This window comes from Oryzias melastigma, linkage group LG15 (assembly GCF_002922805.2).
Source record: "Oryzias melastigma strain HK-1 linkage group LG15, ASM292280v2, whole genome shotgun sequence".
In the NCBI taxonomy this organism is placed as follows: Eukaryota; Metazoa; Chordata; class Actinopteri; order Beloniformes; family Adrianichthyidae; genus Oryzias; species Oryzias melastigma.
The window spans coordinates 14628493-14648529 of NC_050526.1; the positions used below are offsets into that span (position 1 = coordinate 14628493).

General features: G+C 36.2%; 2 protein-coding genes across 3 annotated transcripts; both read left to right on the forward strand.

Moving 5' to 3' along the window:
• Positions 1-1223: 1223 nt before the first annotated feature.
• Positions 1224-10465, forward strand: sult6b1 (sulfotransferase family, cytosolic, 6b, member 1). The gene is made up of 7 exons (XM_024298082.2): positions 1224-1543; positions 5017-5129; positions 5741-5830; positions 6181-6307; positions 7983-8077; positions 8961-9117; positions 9309-10465. The coding sequence occupies exons 1-7, from the start codon at positions 1348-1350 to the stop codon at positions 9434-9436; spliced, it is 906 nt and encodes a 301-aa protein (XP_024153850.1). The 5' UTR covers positions 1224-1347; the 3' UTR covers positions 9437-10465.
• Positions 10466-11717: 1252 nt separating this feature from the next.
• On the forward strand, positions 11718-19504 carry thumpd2 (THUMP domain containing 2). 2 transcript variants are annotated; one of them, XM_024298068.2, is made up of 11 exons: positions 11718-11954; positions 12322-12460; positions 13163-13507; positions 13585-13643; positions 13730-13807; positions 13924-13976; positions 15154-15241; positions 15460-15531; positions 16453-16567; positions 18722-18842; positions 18948-19504. In XM_024298068.2, the coding sequence occupies exons 1-11, from the start codon at positions 11844-11846 to the stop codon at positions 19264-19266; spliced, it is 1500 nt and encodes a 499-aa protein (XP_024153836.1). In that variant the 5' UTR covers positions 11718-11843; the 3' UTR covers positions 19267-19504. The 2 variants fall into 2 exon arrangements, with proteins under 2 accessions (XP_024153836.1, XP_024153835.1); XM_024298067.2 differs by having other exon boundaries at positions 11719-11954; positions 13160-13507.
• The last annotated feature ends 533 nt before the right edge of the window (positions 19505-20037 follow it).

The window sequence follows — 20037 nt, forward strand, 5'->3', positions numbered from 1 at the left end:
TGTTATTTCTTTCTCTTATGAGGCGGCTTAACAAAACATCTGCTCCTGGTCTGACCCTTCTGTCAAATTTTGAAACCCTTTGTAGTCCATGAGCCTAAAAGTTTGCCCATCCTTGCTCTAGAGACCATCTGCCTCAAGGTTGTGCGCTCAGAGATGCTCTGTTGCAGACCACTGTTGTAACCAGTGGTTATTTGGGTTCATTTTGTCTTTCTATCAACTGGAACCAGTCTGTTCATTCTCCTCTGACCTCTTCGTCAACAAGGCATTTCCACCCACAGAACTGCCACTGACTGGAAAAGTTTCTAACAATTTAAATAAAGAAATACTCAAAAAAAGCATTTTTACAGATTTCACCTATTATCAGGAAAACACCAAAAATACAATTTTTATCGGAGTGGGTCTTTCAGTAGAATTTTGAAATGGGTAAGAAATTATTTAAATTAAATAATTTAGAAGAGATGCCAGTACATTTACTGACACAGCTAATTTTGAAATGGGTCTTTAATTAAGAAAAAAAAGTCACATCACCAGGATAGGTTGCATGGTGGTATTAGTACTTTTACCTCATGGCAAGAGAGCCCTTATTCAAATCGTGGCTGGGGCCAACTGTACCTGTGTGTGTGTGGGTTTTCTCCGGGCACTTCAGCCTCCTTCCAAAGTCTAAAAACATGCTTCATAGCTAGTTAGTTGATGACTCTGAATTGCTCCTAGGTGTGAGTTCAAGTGTGTGTGTGTGGTCCTGCAGCAGACTGGTGAACTGTTCCGAGTGTACCCCGCCTTCACCCAACAGTGACTGGGTTGGCTCAAGCAGCCAGAAAACCCCAAAAGGGATTTAGCAGGTTTTGAAAAAATGAATGATCAAGATCTTCTCCATCTGAGAAGCACAAGCCACAATACAGAGTCTTAGCGTATAAAACAATGTATAAAACCTTTGCAGCCTGGTTGGTCCCTTTAAAATTATTATAATTTGAAGGTATTTTTCTATGAACAAATTAACATTCCAGATCACATTTTGACAAAGGATTGGAGTTGTGGTTCATAGCAGAGTTTGAGGAATCTTGTAGAGAATGAAGGTTCATTTTCCTCTGAACTGCACTTTTGAGGAAGTCTAGATTTGGAGTTTCCTGTCAAGACTCCATGTGTTTGTGTGTAGAGAGGAGGTGGGAGGTCCCCACTGCCTCCCCCTCTTGCTCCTCCTCTTCCTCCTCCCTCTGAACTTCGTCTCTGTCTTTTCAGGCACTCCCTGTTCGCTTTCAGTGCAGCCACAGTCCAGCACTTTTTACTCCAACAACAGCCGTTTTTCAAATATTGCCTTCCTCCTCTGTGCAGCTTCACTCCCTCCTCAGGATGAGCGACAATCCCCTCTTCAACAGGATGCAGGCCAGAATCCAGATGGCAAAGGAAATGAGTGAAGAGCAAAAGTTGTACCGATACAATGGGGTGTTATACCCGACCCTTATGTGTCCTGAGGAAAACATGAGGGCTCTGGACAACCTGAAGGCCAGAGAGGATGATTTGATGCTGGTGGCTTATCCCAAGTGTGGTGAGTAACAGTAATCTGCAGTCAAACTTAAAATATGTTTTGACCTCTTTTGAAATCCAAATAGTTAGTTTTTAAGAACAGAAAAAGCACCCCTTACATAATCTGACATCTCATTTGTCTCCACATTTCCTGATCAGATTAAGAGAGAAAAAAAAACTGCAAACACAGTTGTTGCAGGATTCTTATGTGATTCTTCAAACTGTCTCTCTTGAATGGGTTCAGGTGGAAATGCAGCTGTGTCACAATGATCAGCTTGAATGGTATTGCTGTACAGCAGTCTTGCAGCTTTTGCGTGACAGCAGAATAAGGGCCGAAGATAAATTGTCTTTATCGTTTGAGTGAAACCTGCCCCTCTGGTTCTGCATGTTTGTTAAAGGTGAGGGTATGCACTTTCTCCTACTTGATGCATGTCTGACCTCAGTCTTCAATTCAGTTTTTACAAAGAACATTATGAAAAATTCTCCTGCCCTTTCACACCTGTATCTACAAACAGAGCTACTCCTTTCATCCATCATCTGTTGATGAGAGGAATCAACCAACCGTTTAGTTAGAACAAAAGTTGTCAGAAAAGAAAAAAAAAGCATTTTCATAACCAGCTTAGTCAGCTAACACAGCTCCCTTTGTTCCAGTAACACCCAAGAGAGGCTGATTCATTTGTGTACTTTGTTTGTTTGATTAAATCCTGCACAAATAAACTACAACAGCTATTACTAATTCATTGGGTGGTTTTATGTCACATTCAACCAACACTAGCTCCATAGGTTCAGGTCATAGCTGTGAGGGAAAATAGATTCCAAATTAATTGACTTATGAAGTAAAGGTAACAATTATATAACTCTTTATTACCAAAAAAGGGGCAGCATTAAAGCTTCACTTGGATGAAAATTGTGTTTTTAACATATTCTTGTGACAAATTTGAAGGAGATTAAGCTAATTTGTGTTTCTGAGTATTTATTTATTCAAATCATTGTGAATAAGGAGCAGACAAAAAAAAGTTGTTCTGGACAGGCCACAAGCACCCTACTCCATTCCATTCTGATGCATCTACTTGCAGACAAATATATCTATGAACGTCTTTGTTTTCCACATCTGAGCTAGATTCCGACCCCAAACCATACGGCTGGATAGCTCCATTATTGCTCGCCATTTTTGTTGCACCAATAATGTTAGGTTGGGGTTTATGAGGGGCTAAAGAATGCGGACAACGGCTGAACGCTTTTGCAACAGATCGAAAGATGATGAGACTGAGACTTTAATGTACATTCCAACATGTGCAGCTCCTGAAAATGTTTGTAACTTCACCCCATATGCTGTCAAAAAACAGCCATGTGCCCCGATTTTTGTTGAACTTTCCCAAGTTTTTGTAATACTGCAAACCCTTTTTCGGGGCCGAACAGTCAGATGAGAATGTTGGCTATTGTGAAAAAAAGGACATTGTATGTGGTGTCTCTCAGGGTTCTGTTTTAGACCCCAAATTATTTCACCTTTAATATCAACAATATTTTCAAAGTGTTACACTTATTAAAAATAATACTATTTGCAGATGACACCATCATATTTTATCTGAATTATTTATTTCCTGCCTTACAGTAAACCAACTGAGCCATCCAGCCAAATGACAAAATGTTCAGGATTGAAATAGAGCTAAAATAGTGGCAATCTCTAGAAGGTTTTCCAAAATATGTTCCTTTTTTACAATATAGAACAAGGATAGGCAACTCCAGGTCTTGAGGGCCAGTGTGTCCACATGATTTCCAGATATCAGAGCCTTACTCATGACTGATTACCTGCTTCAGGTGTGTCTGGCCAATTGGAATACACCAGAACAGGGTATGTTGGATAACATGCAGAAATGTGGCCCTCAAGGCCTGGAATTGCCTATTCCCAATACCCTTTTCTTTAGTAAAGTTTTGTGCTGCAGCATTATAGAAATATTCATCAAAATAATCATAATTAAAAGGATGACGAGCTACACATTAGAATGTCATCAACACAAAAGTGAAAAGCTTCCATATGCTTAAATTACAGATCAATTCAATCTCGCCAATATTACCTTGTATCTTCATTAAGAAACGGTAAAAGTGAGTGCACATTTATAGCATAATAAAACCATCTCTTCAATATTTTTTAGAACAGAGCTACATGACAAGTCTCTAAAAAAATTAACAAAATGTCTGAGAGGAAGGAACTGTGATCTAATTAATCAGCAACTTTTAAACAAATCACCACTACAGAACCTGGAAATCAGTCTTCAGTAATGTAAGCATACAAGAGGAATTTGTTTATTAGAAGTTATTTTGGGGTCAATTTGCACTGGTCCATGACACCAAATTTGATGCTAAATTGTGGCTTTTTTTCAGTCCTTAATGGAAATGTTTACTCTTGAAGACTATTTCAAGCTCAGAGGCTCATTCACATCAAGATGAAGCAAATTCCATTGAGATGGTTATCGTCCTTCATGTTCACTAGTCTCATACTCATCTCATCTCTATGAACTCTGAGTTGGCGTGCTAGCAAATGCATGTAAACTGTAAGTTAGATGGTTCACATTTGCAGTTTTGTTGCCAGGTGACTTGTTTGCAGTATGGGATAAATTACAGGTAGCTAGTTTGCCTTACACACAACATTGATAGATAAAAATGCCCAGATGTAGTAGTAGTTTATGAGAGAGATAAAGAATCAACCCGACCTTTGCCTTGGTGATGCTGGAGAACAGTCTGTGATGTTTACTGATACAGGAAGCAAGATAGAAATTAAATCTGAGGAAATAATCTAGAGGCCTAAAGCTAGATACAAGAAAAAGAATATTAACCTGACACAACCAAAGAAAAGAAACACATCTTTATTATTCGTCTTTACCGCACAAATATCACTCCCGGAACCAAACAACTTCCTTCTCTTCTTTTTTTTTGTTTTACATATCCCTCTGCCAACCATGGCAACCTTGTAGAAATATAACGTACTTTACAAAGAAAAATAAAATCTCATCTAACAGTATCAATAAATGGATGGCATGCAAAATAATAATTTAGTTTTTTAGAGGCTTTTTGTCATAGCTAACATCTTAAAAAGACAATGAATGCTTTCTATCAAAAAATGGTTTAAACCCCTGCACTTTGACCCCTGAAGATCTGCAACGTCATCAGTAAAGAGTCTTTGTAGGTCAGTACCTTTTCAGTGAGGTGTGTACACATGCTAATAGAAGGTAAAACGATTAGAAACTTCCAAATTACTTGATAATATCTTTCCTACTGAGGGTGTCATTATTTAATAAAAAAGAGCATAATAACTCCAGTGACGCGAAAAGGCAACAATAATTTGCTAAATGAAAAAAAAAAAAATCAGAGACTCATTGTTATGCTTTTTATTTGCAATCTTTTTCTAAAGTTGAGCAACCTTTGACGTGCTCCTGCTTTAAATATTTGTACGTATTTGTGTGTGATTTTTTTTTCTTTTTTTTTTTTTTTTTGCAGGTTTCAACTGGATGGTTGGAGTTATAAAAAAGATAATGGCAGAGGGCACAGGAGATAAAACTGAGAGGAAAACACCACCCCTAATTGAGTTTTTTGGTCCGGAAGTTCTGAAGGTACATAATGTGTGTGTGTTTATGTATATTCTTGTCCTCGTGTAATTGTGAGGACAACACCCCCAATGGTACATCTTGAGGACATCTGTTGTGAGGACATTTATTCCAGTTCTATGGATCAAAAGTTATTTTAGGATAATAAATACTTTTAGGAATACAATTCTTAGCAATTATTTTGGAGTAAAAGTCCATTTATAAGTGAGATTATGTGACACAGACCAAGGTTTTGTGACTGTGAAACAGGTCATCTGCTCCCTGTAAAACACAAGGGAATAATGAGACCAGACGACAGCGATGTTCCTCTTTGCTGTGCTTCAGCCATACTGAAGCAGAGAGCTGCTAAGGTCTCAGTAACATCTCACAGAACTAAACACCACCTGCTGGCGGATAAGCATAACATCACCCTTGGGACACTTGTATATTCAAAATTAAAATCTCAAAACATTCTGTGTATCACACATGCAGTGTACTGATTTTCTAATTATTCTGTATAAGATAAAAAAAATAAATAAAAGAAAAAACCATGGCAACCATAGCATCCCTTTTGCTCTAACTAAATAAATGGTGAAAAACTCACAAAACTAAAACATCCCTGTTTTATTTGCACTCAGGCAGTAGAGGAGTCGCCCTCTCCAAGGTTTTTAGGGACTCACCTTTTCCCCGACAACATCCCCCCCTCCTTCTATGAAAAGAAAACAAAGGTAAGTTTAGATTATCCATCAAGCATTAAGGTTTCATCACATGTACATGATATCAAATACATGATTAGTATTAAATGATTGTGAGGTATACGGTTGTACTTGAACATTAATTTCTAAATAAAATAACAGCAGACAGAGGTGAATTGTTTAAAAAAGATACATTAACAAAAAGCAGGCAAAAATGTAAAAAAAGTTTCTTGAAACTGGTTAAACAAAATTTCGTTCACATACACCGAAGGACAAATCATCTACTTCAGAGATGCACATTTGAATAAAACCTTGCAAACTGCTTTTAATTATTAACTGCTTCTCTTCCCTTTTTCTTAATTTGTATCTTCTTCAATGCATAGATGATGGTGATCTTTAGAAACCCCAAGGACACTCTCGTTTCTTATTATCATTTCTGCAACAACAACCCAGTCCTACCAACTGTGGAGTCCTGGGATTCTTTCTTCTCCCAGTTCATGAAGGGAGAAGGTGAGTGAAAATTACACATTCGGCTCTCATGAAGAGACTGTAACAGGCAAGGATCATTTGTTCATAAATGGATCCATTTCAAATATATAAGATTGTTTTTTATGTTCTCATAGCATTGGGACAACAAAGTTGAATACCTGTGTCTACTAACATTAAACAGAATGACAAAGACTTTAAGTTAAAGTATCTTTGAAATGATTTTCATTTCATGTTTTGGGGCTTTTTTGTGAAGGTTTTATGAAAACTTGCCTAACCTAAATAAAATAGTCAATTATTCATATGTTATGTATTAAATAAGTCAGTATTTAATTGTTATAGATGTGAAATTGTGAGATGGCTTGTTTTTTTTTCTTCTTTCAATATTTAAAAACTAAATTGTACTCTGATCATATTTTAAAGTATAAAGAGTATCATAGTTAAAACACAAGCTGAGTTAAGCTACTTGTGTTTTTGCTCTATTATTTCTAAAGTGATTTTATTGGTCAATCTTAATAACCCAGAGTCTGTTTGCTTGTTGAACTTTTTTGCATTTGCCCTTTGTTGTTTCAGTCTGAGGTTAATAAAGTTGAGCTTTACTGTGTTTATAGCCGCTAATAAACAATAGAAGCTGACTCAGGAGAGTTGCAGCTAAAAAGTTGGACGAATCTGGTTCTACTTTTTTAAAAGATAAACATAAATGCACAATAAAATAGTTCAAACTCAATTTTGCTAAGATAAAATATGTCTTTTAAGCGTTTAACTACCGGTAATTTCTAGTAATCGAGATTTAGGTAACTAAAGATTTTTGTCTGGTTGATATAAAAATCGACAACTTAAGTACAACTAATGGAACTTTTGAAAAAATCCAGAATAGTAGCTGTTCGATTTAAGGACCCATTGTGATAAAATTGTGTTTTTGGTGTTTATAGTATGTTCTTGCAGCATTTCCCTTGTGATGGAGAACATACAAAACAAAAAATTAGGGCTTAAAATTGCATTTCTGAATATTTCTTTATTCAAATCGTTGAGAATCAGAAGCAGAGGAAAAAAATGCTGTTTTAAAAAGGTTGTAATTGCTACATACAGATTGCCATGTGTTGGCCACAAGCTCCTTGCTCTGCTCCATTCTGCTGCAGAGAGTGTTGAAAAAGGGATTGTGTGATATGATCGCAGGCTTACTCCACGGTAACAGTCTTGCCCACAACTCAGAGACAAACTTGATGAACTCCTGCTGCTCAGAATATGTCCTGGAAAACAATTTTTATTAAAACTTGGCTAATATAGGCACAATCATAATGAAAATACCACTGGAAAGTATTTTACAATAGACCAAAAGATGATTTGAGTGGGACTTTGTATAACATATTAATAAAATAGTCTAAAAAAGGAAAAATAGTTATTTTGGTATGTGTAAAGTTGTCTCACCTTGAGGTCAACACTGTGCTTATAATATTTTCTTTCTCAGATTCCGACCAAACCTACACTTTTGATACAGATTTAGACACACTTGCATTTTTGGACATTTCTGAAAATATTGATTTAATTTTATATTTCTTGGGTTTGGTCCTTAATGCTGACTCTCTCTAAATACAGTAGAAATATTTTGAGTTATCCCACCATCTACTATTTAGAAAACCAGCACTTTTATCTTGTTTTATTCTGGACTGAGGACTGTTGGTTCTGTGCATTTCTGCAGTTTCCTGGGGTTCATACTTCGACCACGCTTTGGCCTGGGACAAAAAAATGGACGATCCTAATGTTATGATTGTCACCTATGAAGACTTAAAACAGGTAAATAACTTTCTTATTTATTTATGTTCACCTTTGCCTTATTTTAGCACATTTATTATCTTTTAAAAATTAAGGAAAAATACATTTTGAATCATTTTCCATCATAATTTATGCTTGACATGCAACAAAGAAACATTTGGATGAAGCTTTTTTTTCCAATAAAAAAATATATATATTTTTTTTATTTTGGTTAAACTTCTTTTAAATTTGATTAAATGTTTAAGTTTTTTATTCACTAGTTATTTTATGATGGAACTGAAAAGGGGTTTGGTCGTTATTTTTTTTTCTTTTCTCTATTTTTATTTTTATTGTTATTTTTTATTTTAACTTCCTAATTGTGATCTTTCATTAAAGGTGCTATAGTGTTCAGATTTAAAAATGTTCTTTTTTTGTTAGAATTAGTTCTAAAAAAATAATAGATTCTGGGTCAAGGGGAGGGGGGGGGGCCCTCCCTCCCTCCTTTAGCCCGATGCACCAAATAATTTTTCATCACCTCTGCATCACACTACATTTGTGTTTGTGCCAATTATTTACAGAAGTTAAAATCTGTAACTTTGTTTGCACTGCAGAAGCTGAATCTTAAGACACTAAAAGAACTCTCGTTTCATGAGAAATTGTCTTATCTTCTGACTTGCAAGATGGCAAAATGATCTTAGTTTGAGAAAACATGTTTCAGTGACTGGATTGATTTCCCTTCAAATAAGAATTTTTTGTAAAAACCATTTTCTTACCCTATTTGCCAACTTTCTTTTATTTAAAGGGAACTTTCAAATTTTAAGAATTTTTGACTGATTTTTAAGAGGACCATTTGTGTAGAGTGAGCACAGACCAACATGTTTGTGGCTGAACTTCAGCAGAATTGTTTGTTTATCTTCTCCCACAGGACCTGAAGGCAGGTGTGCATCAAATCTCCAACTTCTTTGGCTTCAATCTGACGGAGGCTCAGGTCCAACAAATCGCTGAAAAGAGCACTTTCAGCTCCATGAAAGAAAACTCCGGCCAATCCCATGGCAACATAGGAAACGTCATCTTTAGAAAAGGTGATTAGACATTGAATCGGTTTCAATCTGATAGTTTTTGAAGAAGAATTTGGTTAAATAATTCAAAGAGTTGATTATTGAGTAACCAAATAGTTGGTTTAAATTAACAAACTTAAAGCACCTATGCACTCTCAGACACACACCCAAAGTTTAGTTTGGAAGCTGTTGATCATTTATTTGTGCCTCCACAGGTGAGGTCGGGGACTGGAAAAACCATTTTACTCCAGAACAGAGCCGAGAGATGGATGAGGCCTTCAACAAACATCTGGCTGGAACCAGACTGGGAGCCAAAATGGACTACCAGAAGTACTGCCAGTAGAGGGAGAGGAAATGTCTGCCAGGCGCCCTCTGATAGATTTGGAGTTTATTCAGTTCAGGTTTTAAAAAGGATGGCAAAGGAGAAGCAAAATTAAAAAACTTTTTGATATTCCAGGAGAAAAAAAATGTACCACTTACTCACAGAGGTCACACATCTACATATTTGCTTTGATCTAAAGACTGTTTTGTGCTGCTAAGACTCAGTCAAAGTTCTGTGGCAGAAGCAACAACGTCAGAGGTCAAGAAAAAAAAACATCTCTACAATCAGCCTCCAAATATCAACTGAAAGGGACTTTTTTAAACTCAGCTTGTTTCAAATTCCAGTTTTGTTCTGCTTTCTACGGTGGCCCTGAAGTCCAAATCATACCAACAAAGCACTCAACGCTAATACATATTAGAAATCACCACAATTAAAAAAGGAATTTGCTCTTCGGTGCCACTGTAGTTTTCTAACTTGGCAGCTACATAAACCTGTCAACACTTTTGTGGAAACTTCACTTCAGTTTATAACTGAAATCATAAATACTGTCACAGACATAGGGGAATAATAATGAGTTACTTTTACTCAGTTACATTTACTCGAGTAAGTTTCAATTAAAATTGTACTCTTCTAAGTATTTTTTCTGCATCATACTTTTTACTTTTACTGAGGTAGACATGTGAGAATAAACCACTACTCATTTACAACTGTATGTAACTGCTGAGCTTCTTTTTAACTTTTGTACCATTTATTTTAGGGATTCACGATAAAATAAGTGGAGAACATCTACAAGACCTGCAAAAAATTTTTAAAATAAAACTGTACTTGAGACATTCGCTCACCAATTACTTTTTTCCCTTTTAGTAAGTATTTGGGTGTCCACTTTGTATTTTTACTGGAATAATATTTTTCAAAGTAATGATACTTCTACTTGAGTACAATTTTTGGGATATCTTCCCGCCTCTTCTCACAGATACATTAAAAAGGCTTGGTTTCCTGTGAATAGAACTGTACTGTAAAAAGCTAATAAAGCAATCTCTTCACATCAGATAATGTCCAAACTCTTTAAATTCCCATCGACAGATTTGATCCTCATGCTTGTGTGTCTGAGTTTGACTGCAGGTCAGCAGTAAGGTTTGAAAACTCAAAGGAACTCTGGTCCTCCTGAGAACAGGGTTTTCTGTCTCCTTGCAGATCAACTCTGCTGTGTTTCACTTCAGTGTGTAGACAGACCAAAAAAGGAAAATAACCAATATGAGTTTATGGTAAGAATAATTTTTGGAGGAGAAAAAACAACAAAATCAGAGAATGTGTGGATGATGAAAACATCCAGAAATGTCGTCAGAAGCATGGTGTAGCAAAGATGTTGTCAATAATGTTTTCAAAGGACTAGCACAGGCTGCTTTTTTACACAGCTTAATTCAGGCGTCAACATCCCAAATAGGGCTAATGTAGGAACTGCCTTGTTTTTGTTTACAGGTCATTCGGTTCACTGAGGTCTGTGGCTATTTTCCTGAGTGTGCCTCAAAACAGCAGATGGCTCAAATGGGAAGAACAAACTCTGCATGCTCAAGAGTATGACCAATTTCAAAGAATTAACTTGATCGAAAAATGAATAGAAACAAGGTTAAGCAGCTTTGTTTGAAAAGAAGCAATTCCAGATGCTTTACAAACAAAAATAGATTTGGCAGCCTCAAGAATTATTAAGACTAAGTAACCCTTCTGCCATCCTATAGGCATGTTTACATTAAAAGTGGGGTCATCCGGACCTCATGTGCTGAACTTTTTTTTCTTTTCAAGGATTTGTTATCTTCACTGGTGTTGATGGTAGACATAAAATCCTTTCCACCTTTGTCCACCTTTGTGATGGGAGGGATCACACATAAGGGTGGGGTCATCTGGACCCCATAAGAGAACACGAGCGTTTAACTAAAAAAAGGAACAAAACAGTAATTCAGTTTTAAAATTACAGGAAACACAGCTTTTCAAACAAAAATACCAGAAAAGAGATGCTTTAACTTAGGTTTAAAAGCAAGATAAAACGCTTAAAAAGGCTGGGTCAACTTCTCATCTAAACCATAATAATTTCACAGCCTTCAGTGTTTTTAAACGGGAGCCCTCTGCTGGATTTTTTGGGGATAACAACCTGAACATTTGGAATCAACCCCAGAAAAATATGTTTTTAGTTATTAATTTGTTTTGGACAATATTTGTTTAAAATAGTATTTTATTACTTTAAATAAACTATTGGTTTTCTTTATTTTTCAAGTCGAGATTTAACGGAAATAGTCCCCTTGTTAAGCGGAAGTCAACACCATTTCCGGTGTCAACAGAGAAATCAAATATGGCGCCTGTTTTAATCCATTGACTGTCAAGATGTTATATTTAAAGTTAAATTTTACAGATTTGATTTTAAGAGAAATCCATTATGGTGGAACCGAGCCGCACTGGAAGTTCTGTTCGGTTCTTCTGTACCGCCGGAAATGGAATGGAGACTTTTCTGACGGAGGAGGTGAAGAAGAAGCTCTTAGCTGAAGATGTAAGTTTGTTTTTACATAAAAAGAAACCTCAATAACGTTTTATGAGAAAAACATGTCCAAGAGTATTTTAACCAAATGTGTTTAGTATTTTAATTTTACTTGTAGCAGTTTCCAGGTATTGCCAAAAAAACTTTATTTATTTATTTTAAGTTATGGTCGTTAACATTCAATTCATTTCTAATACCGTATTTTAGGTATGATATTTTAAGTCATCATTTCAATATAGAGTCTTATCCAGCTTAACGTGAATCCCCCATTATGAGAAGAATGCCTGGTTATTTAAAAGGTAAACTGAAACAACTGTTTTTATGTAAGTTAAAGCCAAATAATTCTTTAAGTTAAATGTCTTTTTTTTTTTTAATCCAGGTGTGTCAGCTTCACGGAAAAGTCTTGTTCAGCTCCTCTGCAGCAATCCATAGAATAACGGGCCTGAAGGCAGCAGAAAGACTCTTCCTTCTTTTAAAGAAGGACTCACCTCTCAGGATGCCGACCCGCTGCAGCAGAGGTACCAGCCCGACAGACACACCTGTGCTGAAGTACTTCATTCAGCTAAAGATCACAATGGAGCTGGCTCTATAGTAAAACTAGGAAAGCTACAATTCTCGCTTTAAAACCGAACTGCTTGTTACACCATTGAACCAAATTGTGGGAAAAAGTTGATTGCTGCATTCCTTCTGCATATTAGTATGTCTATGTTGAAAGTGTCAAAGTCATGTTGTGCTAAATTGTGTTTCTGGTGTTTTAATATGAGCTTGGAGCATTTCTCTAATGATGGAGGACATATGTAAAAAAATGGATCAAAAGTTAATCAGAGTGGGATATAAGGGATTTACTATTTATTGTTTTATTATATTACACTAGGCGTAGCATGAGCCAACTGAAACGTTTCTCTGCTTGCTTATTAGAAAATTTAAAAAGTATTAAACTATTTTTTTGTTGTTTTGTAAAACACAAATCATATGAAAGAAAAAAAAATGTGACCCAGAAATTAAGATTGTAACCAAATTGTGGGGAAAGAGATTTGCTTGATCTCTAGTTTTAACACTGCTGCTGCACAAGAGCTTTACAAATCAGCTGCTGTCTCATTTTTAACATGTATGCTTAAACAAAGATATTATACAATTGCACCCTCATATCTCTAAAATAAAATGTATAATTGTTTATTGAACCCTTCTATACCAACATTTCAGTATAATGTTCCCAGCAGAGGCTGCTTTTTTGCTGCAGTCCAGACTGTTGGGAAACCGGGATCAGTGGATCAGCGCTGCAGTGACATGGAGCTGCCTGCAGAGGGAGCTTTCAGCCACCAGAGACCTGGGAGGAACAAGGTGGAGTCAGGAGAGGGGAGAGAGTGAAGACTTTGCAGGGTCAAGGAAACACAGATCTGAGCTGAGGGAACCAGAGAGTGAAGAACAACATGAAGAGAAGCCATCGGAGAAGAAAAGGATGAGGGTGGAGGATGGAGATGCAGAGATGAAGAGGGAGTCTAATAGCTTCAGCAGCAAAATCCTTCACACCGGAGATGATGGGACCTCAGAAAGTGTGGAAAATGGTGAGGAGGGTCTCATTCTTTTACTGTGTCTATTTTTTTCTGAAGTAGCAATCTTAATCTGTGTGTTTGTTTCATAGTCACCTTCAGAATCAGCTGCAAATGCAGCGGATCTGTTTCCAGAAGCTTCAGCTCACAGGTGCTGAACACTGCCGCCTGACCCTCATTCACAGTCTCTGCTTTGCACTTTGTAGACGAGTCATACTTACGATGTTTGTGATTCAGGAGGTGAGCAAAATGATGGGACCTGCTGTGAGCAAACTGATGGGCTGGAAGGCTGACCTGAAGAATCCTTTACTGGAGGTCACGCTGTTATTTCTGGCATATTTCCATTTCCAATGAGCTGTTGGTAGATGTTCTGGTTTTCTCCTCATCATATCCGACCTCATGTCATCATTGGCTTTGGTTTCTGTCTGCAGGTCAGTCTCCACTTGAGTGATGACTACTGTCTGCTGGGAATTCCTCTGACCAGGTTTGGATTTCCGACTTTGTAGAGACATACTTTGATTTTTAATTTTGAGGACCATGTTTGAAGTGTAATGTCAACTTTTTATGTGGGACCAGCAAAGATTTAATGCAAGTGGAGAAATGATTCTTGTGATTCTTTAAAAAATTAATCTAATTTGTGCAACAGTCAAAAAACAATTAAATACAATCTACTATACATACATTCAGGTTCCAGAAATATGTAAAAAAAATTAATTCATCATCTTTGCTTATTTACGTGTCAATGTATAACTTAATATGTAAAATGTGTCTATTTTTTTGTAGTTTTATTAAATATACGATTATTTGTAATAATTATTATTTTTATTGAAAATGTTTTTTATAAAATAAACCAATAAAGCAAATTATCAATCAAACAAAATACACGTTTGAGAGGTGATTGATGAAATTTGCTCAACCACAAACGAAAATGTATTGTCTGAAGTACTTTATAAAAATTTGAATTAAACATTGTTTTAGCTTTAAATTTTAAAAATCTAAAAATGTCCAAAAAAGGAAACGAAGGTATAAACACTTGAACCTAATGCTTAAATAAAAGTTAAATATCCTTGAATAATCATCTTAGTTAGTTGATTAAATCAGACAAAAATTAAAAGAACCAAAGAACCAAAATCTGCTTAATTTATAAAGCTTTGAATGATCTTTTAAGCTTAAGTTTTCTGAAGTGCAAAGCTTTCAAATAGGATAGTTTTTGAAGAATGTGAATCTTGTACCATGTGAAAATAAACAGTTTATTAATTAAAACTTATGAAAGTAAGAAAAATCAAAAGTTTAAGCAGTTTTCTCTTCAGAGAGCTGGGATGTTTTTATACCAGAACAGTCTGAACAGTGGAAAAAAATGTAAAGACTTTATGTAAAACACACAGAAGTATTTAAAACCTTGCTTGACTTTGCTACATTAACATTCACTTAAGAGGGAGTATTTAGCATAAATTAACCTGCTGATTGCTACTCGAATCCTAACTAGAAGGCAAGCTAAATCAAATGTTTTCAAGAAACCATAAGTGTCCTGTGGGACACTTTACAAGAACAATGGTTCCTTGGAGGCAAAAAAAGAATGAACTGGTGCTGCACACTTTTTCCCAGAACTGCAAACTGATAAATACTAAAAAAAATGATGGGTGCTGTCGCCTCCCCTGCAGGTTACCTTTGGCCAACCGCAGCTACATTAAAACAACAGGACTGAGGTCCACTGTCGCCTGGGCGATGGCATCACTGGCTCACATACAGGTAGAACACAGCAAAGTGTTGTTTTTTTATCTAAAGAGGCCTAAAGGAAGACCATAGAGAAGTTTTTTTAAGTTGGTGTGGACAGTATGAGGTTTGTTGGTGTGCATGAGGACGATGCAGAGGATAGACTAAGATTGATGATTGGTTGTGGAGACTCCCAGCTGAATGACAAAAAATAAATGAGCATGCGATGATGTGTAGCTCCTTCTGTTTTTCAGCCGGGGTTCTGCGTGGTCGATCCGATGTGCGGCGTGGGAACCATTCTGATTGAAGCAGCGCAGGAACACCAGGTCAGAGTCCAGATCTGCTTATGAAAGTCTTCTCTCAAGTTTAGCAGAGTTCACTTTTCCTTTAACATTTTGGGTTTGAAACATATCATGATTTACTTTGTTTTATAGATCTTTGACAACAGTTACAGTGTTTTACTTTACTATGAAACAATTAAATGTTCATTCTAGGTGCATGTCCACTGTGAGAGACATGATTAAAAAAAAATCTGGTAATCACATGACATGATTTTTTAAATAGTGTATTTTTATGCCACTGATGGTTAATTGGACAAGCTAGCATTCAGTTTAGACTTTAGCAGCTATCACTGTTTGTTTCAGCTCCATCAGTGGAAGAAAGCAAAGCCTTCAAGCGTAAAAGTGTTCTAATTGATTGTCATTTTAAGTTTTAAAACCTTGTAAAATGGGATGCTGTGTAAGAAATGTGTTTGATATGCTAACAAGTGGGACTGTTAACCTGATGGACTCTGTGGTTGTGTCCAAATTCCCTCACTACTTAAAGCATTATATTAGGCGTTTGCCATTTTGTCAGAGTGTCTGAATCTACAATTCCAAAATCCAGAGCCCTGGAAATTTCCCAGAAGTCTAAGGAAAAATCTAGTCTGCATTGATGCTCACTCAACTAGTGAATATAGGGCACAATGCATTGAACAATTTGTCATATGAAAACAAAAATTATTTCTTATAAATCATCCCATATTTCATGAGAGCACAGTGGACTCATTGATATTCTTTGTGAAATTTTCCTATTTATTATGTTTTTACTTTAGCAAATAGGTGACGTCATATTCTGTCTTTAAAAAAAGTTGTGAGTATGGCGTCCCAATTGTGTTCAAATCCAGGGGACTGGATAGTCTCGCACTATATTGTTTTTTAGGGGTAAGAGAGTAGTAAATGAATTCAGATATAGCCTGTGATCTCCAGGATGCCTGTTTTCTGGGTGTGGACATCGATGATGGACAGCTGCAGAGGGCCAATGAGAACGTTGCATTTGCAGATCTGGGACAGAGAATACAGCTGCTGAAAGCCTCGACTGTGGGTAAGAAACATTTTAAAAAAGGACCAATAGGGATAACCTGATTCATATGTCATGACTTCTGAGTTTACTGCTTTAATCTACAGATTTAAAAAAAAGCTGATCTTTGATTAGTCATTAAAGAATATTTTAAATATTGTATGTGAGATATTAGATGGTTTTGATGACCAACACTAATTTAAACTAAAAATTAAGCAAATCTGATCACATCAAAACATTTCTCTGAACCTTTTGTCCACAAAATTCTTAGACCTGGGCAAACTTTTTGACACATGGGCCACAAAAGGTTTGAAAACTGGACAGAATGGCCGGAATAAAAGGAGATTTACGGACTATTTTTGGTAATCCACTTCATAAAAGAAATAACATGAAATCTGGATGAAAATAGGCTTTAATTTTGATTGAAAATTGATATGAAAACAGAACATTTTGGAGTTTTTATTTAAAAATGTTGGCTTTTATTCTCATTTTAGCAGCAATTGCTCCAACAGGTTGATGTCCCTCAGAAACAAATGCAAACTTATAGAAATGCTGCGTTCATGTGGTGTTTTAATTATCTTAAAGATGACTGTGACATGGCAAATAAACACGAATATCAGGGAAAACAACAAATCCACCATCTATGCGTAGAGAATTACAGGTAGAATAAAAAATCATAAAGGATTATTAATAGTGGTGTGTATCTTTCCCTCTCACAAGATTCTCTATGCATCTCGATACATGGTCCACAAATCGATACATAAACGATTTAATTCACTTTTCGGCGATACGGTACAGTTTCATTCTTTTACCAAACACGCTAAAATCTAGATAATTTTTTATTCATATGGGATTTCAAGCTATGAATAATAATGTGTGGCATTTGACAAAGAAATGTATTCAGGTATTGACTTAGAAGAAGCAAGCTAATGATTGGATGTCTTCTTGTTTGCATCGCATGTACCCAAAAAAACAAAGAGGGTAGCAGAAAAACAGAAATTGAAACTGCAGTTTGACAGAAATTGATTATTTGCATCTTGATTGATTGTATACCTTTAAACCAACATAATATTGTTCATATCTGTGGTTTTCCAACGATACTGCAGTTCTCGATTGATTTTCAATATGTATCAATGTTTTACATCCCTGACAAATAGTGCTGTTACTCCTACTGCTCGATCGATTTTTCAATACGTATCTAATATCTTTTACATCCCTAATTATTAATATCATTTATTCCATTTTGGTGGGTTAGATTCAAGGGTTTGACGGACCGCATGTGCCCCTCGGGCCGTAGTTTGCCCACCCTTGAGTTAAGACAAATAACCAATTTCTAACTATAAGATTATTACTTTTTCTACATTTTTCAAAAAAAAAAATAAAATAAATAAAATTGTGTATCCTAAATGTTAAAGCTGTAGAAACATAAATAAAAAATATAAACAAGAAATCTTGTTTCTAAGTTAATCAAATGTTAGTTTTTGTTTCATAACAAGAATGATCAGTCATTTCTACTGTATGAAAACTTAGAAAAATTTAACTTAGGTTTTGTTTATTTGGAGAGAGACATTTTTACTCAAATGATGAAGTCACAAAGAAGACAATTTAAACTTTAGGAAGCTCATCACACTGGACTTTTTCTACTAAAGTCTCCTAATTCTCAAGCCAGCAATTGCTAAAGTTGAAAACCTGGAAACAATTTTTCTTAAATTGGAAACCGGAGGATTAACAATTTAAAATCAAAACCTGAAATTCTGCACTCAGCTGCACAAAGCTGTAGATGGTGAGGCCTGTTTCAAGCTGAAGGCATCCAAATGTTTTAGTTGCTATGGAAATTTGGAAAGATTACTTTGATGCAAAGACATGACAATTTTAATGCATATTTATCCGCCCCACAGTTGTTCTTCTCCATCATGGAGATTCCCGTCATGAATCACAGTTTCACCTCACAAACACAAACAGATGAGGCCTTAGCCACATGCACCCATATTGCTGCTGATTTTTGGGTTAAAGATATGAAAACGTGGCGGGATAGAATTTTTTAACTGTCCATCAAAATGTTTTACTGATTCTCCTAAAAGGATTGGCAGAATAAATGGATGGAGCTTTTATACATTTGTTGGAGAATATAAAAACCCAGAGGAATGAGTGTTGCTTAAATCCTATCTGTGTGATTAGCGCTGCCTCTGCCCAGCGGCAGTGTGGACGCCGTGATCTGTGATCTTCCGTTCGGGAAGAAGTTTGGCAGGGGCACCAACATGGCTGCCGACCTGCCACTCATCCTTTGTGAAATGGAAAGGTTTGTTACCGTACAAGAAAAACAGAAAATTAACTTTCTAATTTGTTAACCAAAATACATTTATTGTGAATGTTTGTTTATTATTATTTTTATTATTTTTTTAAGAATCCTATGTCCTGGAGGGATCCTCGTTGTCCTCCTGAGCCCTCAGTTGTCATGTCTCCTAAAGAAACTCCTGACACAAGAACCACAAGAACCTGCTGAGCCGGCATTGGATCAGAAAGCAAAGCCTCAAACTGTGGCAGCGGTCTGCCTTTCATCCAGCTCTCTGTCAGACCAGCAGCTATGCAGACAGGACAGACGGCCAGCCGCTGATCTTCAGCAACGCCCGTGTCCCCGCTGGTCTTCTCTGAAGCACCAGGTGACGTTCAGAGTCAGCTTAGGAGCAATTGACGGACTGATTCATAAATATATCAAAATATGATGTTGGTGGAGCCTCCAGTAAGGGTGCTCATCATGATGATCATGAACATGTCTGCTGTGTGGAGCAAACTGACTGAATCACCAAGGACACATTACATGTAGAGAAGAGAATGTTTTGAACCTACATCTGGTGTCTAAAAATATATTTTCAAGTAAAAATGTGTTTTATGCAATGAGATACTATATTTTTTGTTTCTTTTTCAAATACTAATAAAATGTAGATGAAGCTGCACCTCTCACCATGGCCTCTGTTTTGCTTTTATTCATGCTTCTAAAGACCCACTCCAATGAAAATTATGTCTTTGGTGTTTTTAACATCTTCTTGTAGCATTGTATCCTGAACAGGATATTGATAATTCATGTATAGAAAATGGTATGGTCGAGTTGGGTGGGATTATATAAATTTGCTTCCTTCCACTCCCTTTCAAGCGATCTACTTGTGATTTATTAAGTGATATGTTATGTATGTATTATGACCTGATTGCTTGAAAGAAACCATTGCATTCATTCATTCATTGTTCTGATGATGGAGGACATAGATGAGGAAAATTAAGATTGAAAATTAAGACTCTGATTATTTCTTTATTCAACTTGTATTGTATCTGAAGCACATAAAAACGACCAGTGTAAAAAAGCTCAGGTTTTTGATGCAGCAGCTGCCATGGGCACGCCAAAGTCTCCTTGCTCCACCCTAATTCTAAATCCTTCACTTGTAGAAACATAGATCCATTAACGTCTTCATTTTCCTTGTCTGAGCTGGAATCTGGCCCTA

Bases quoted from the DNA above. Each gene is read 5' to 3' on its own strand.
- sult6b1 (XM_024298082.2), top strand. From the start codon at position 1,348: ATGAGCGACAATCCCCTCTTCAACAGGATGCAGGCCAGAATCCAGATG. The intron at 1,544-5,016 runs GTGAGTAACAGT...TTTTTTTTGCAG, and splicing joins GGTGGCTTATCCCAAGTGTG to GTTTCAACTGGATGGTTGGA. The intron at 8,078-8,960 runs GTAAATAACTTT...CTTCTCCCACAG, and splicing joins CCTATGAAGACTTAAAACAG to GACCTGAAGGCAGGTGTGCA.
- thumpd2 (XM_024298067.2), top strand. From the start codon at position 11,844: ATGGTGGAACCGAGCCGCACTGGAAGTTCTGTTCGGTTCTTCTGTACC. The intron at 11,955-12,321 runs GTAAGTTTGTTT...TTTTTAATCCAG, and splicing joins AGAAGCTCTTAGCTGAAGAT to GTGTGTCAGCTTCACGGAAA. The intron at 13,644-13,729 runs GTGCTGAACACT...TTTGTGATTCAG, and splicing joins CCAGAAGCTTCAGCTCACAG to GAGGTGAGCAAAATGATGGG.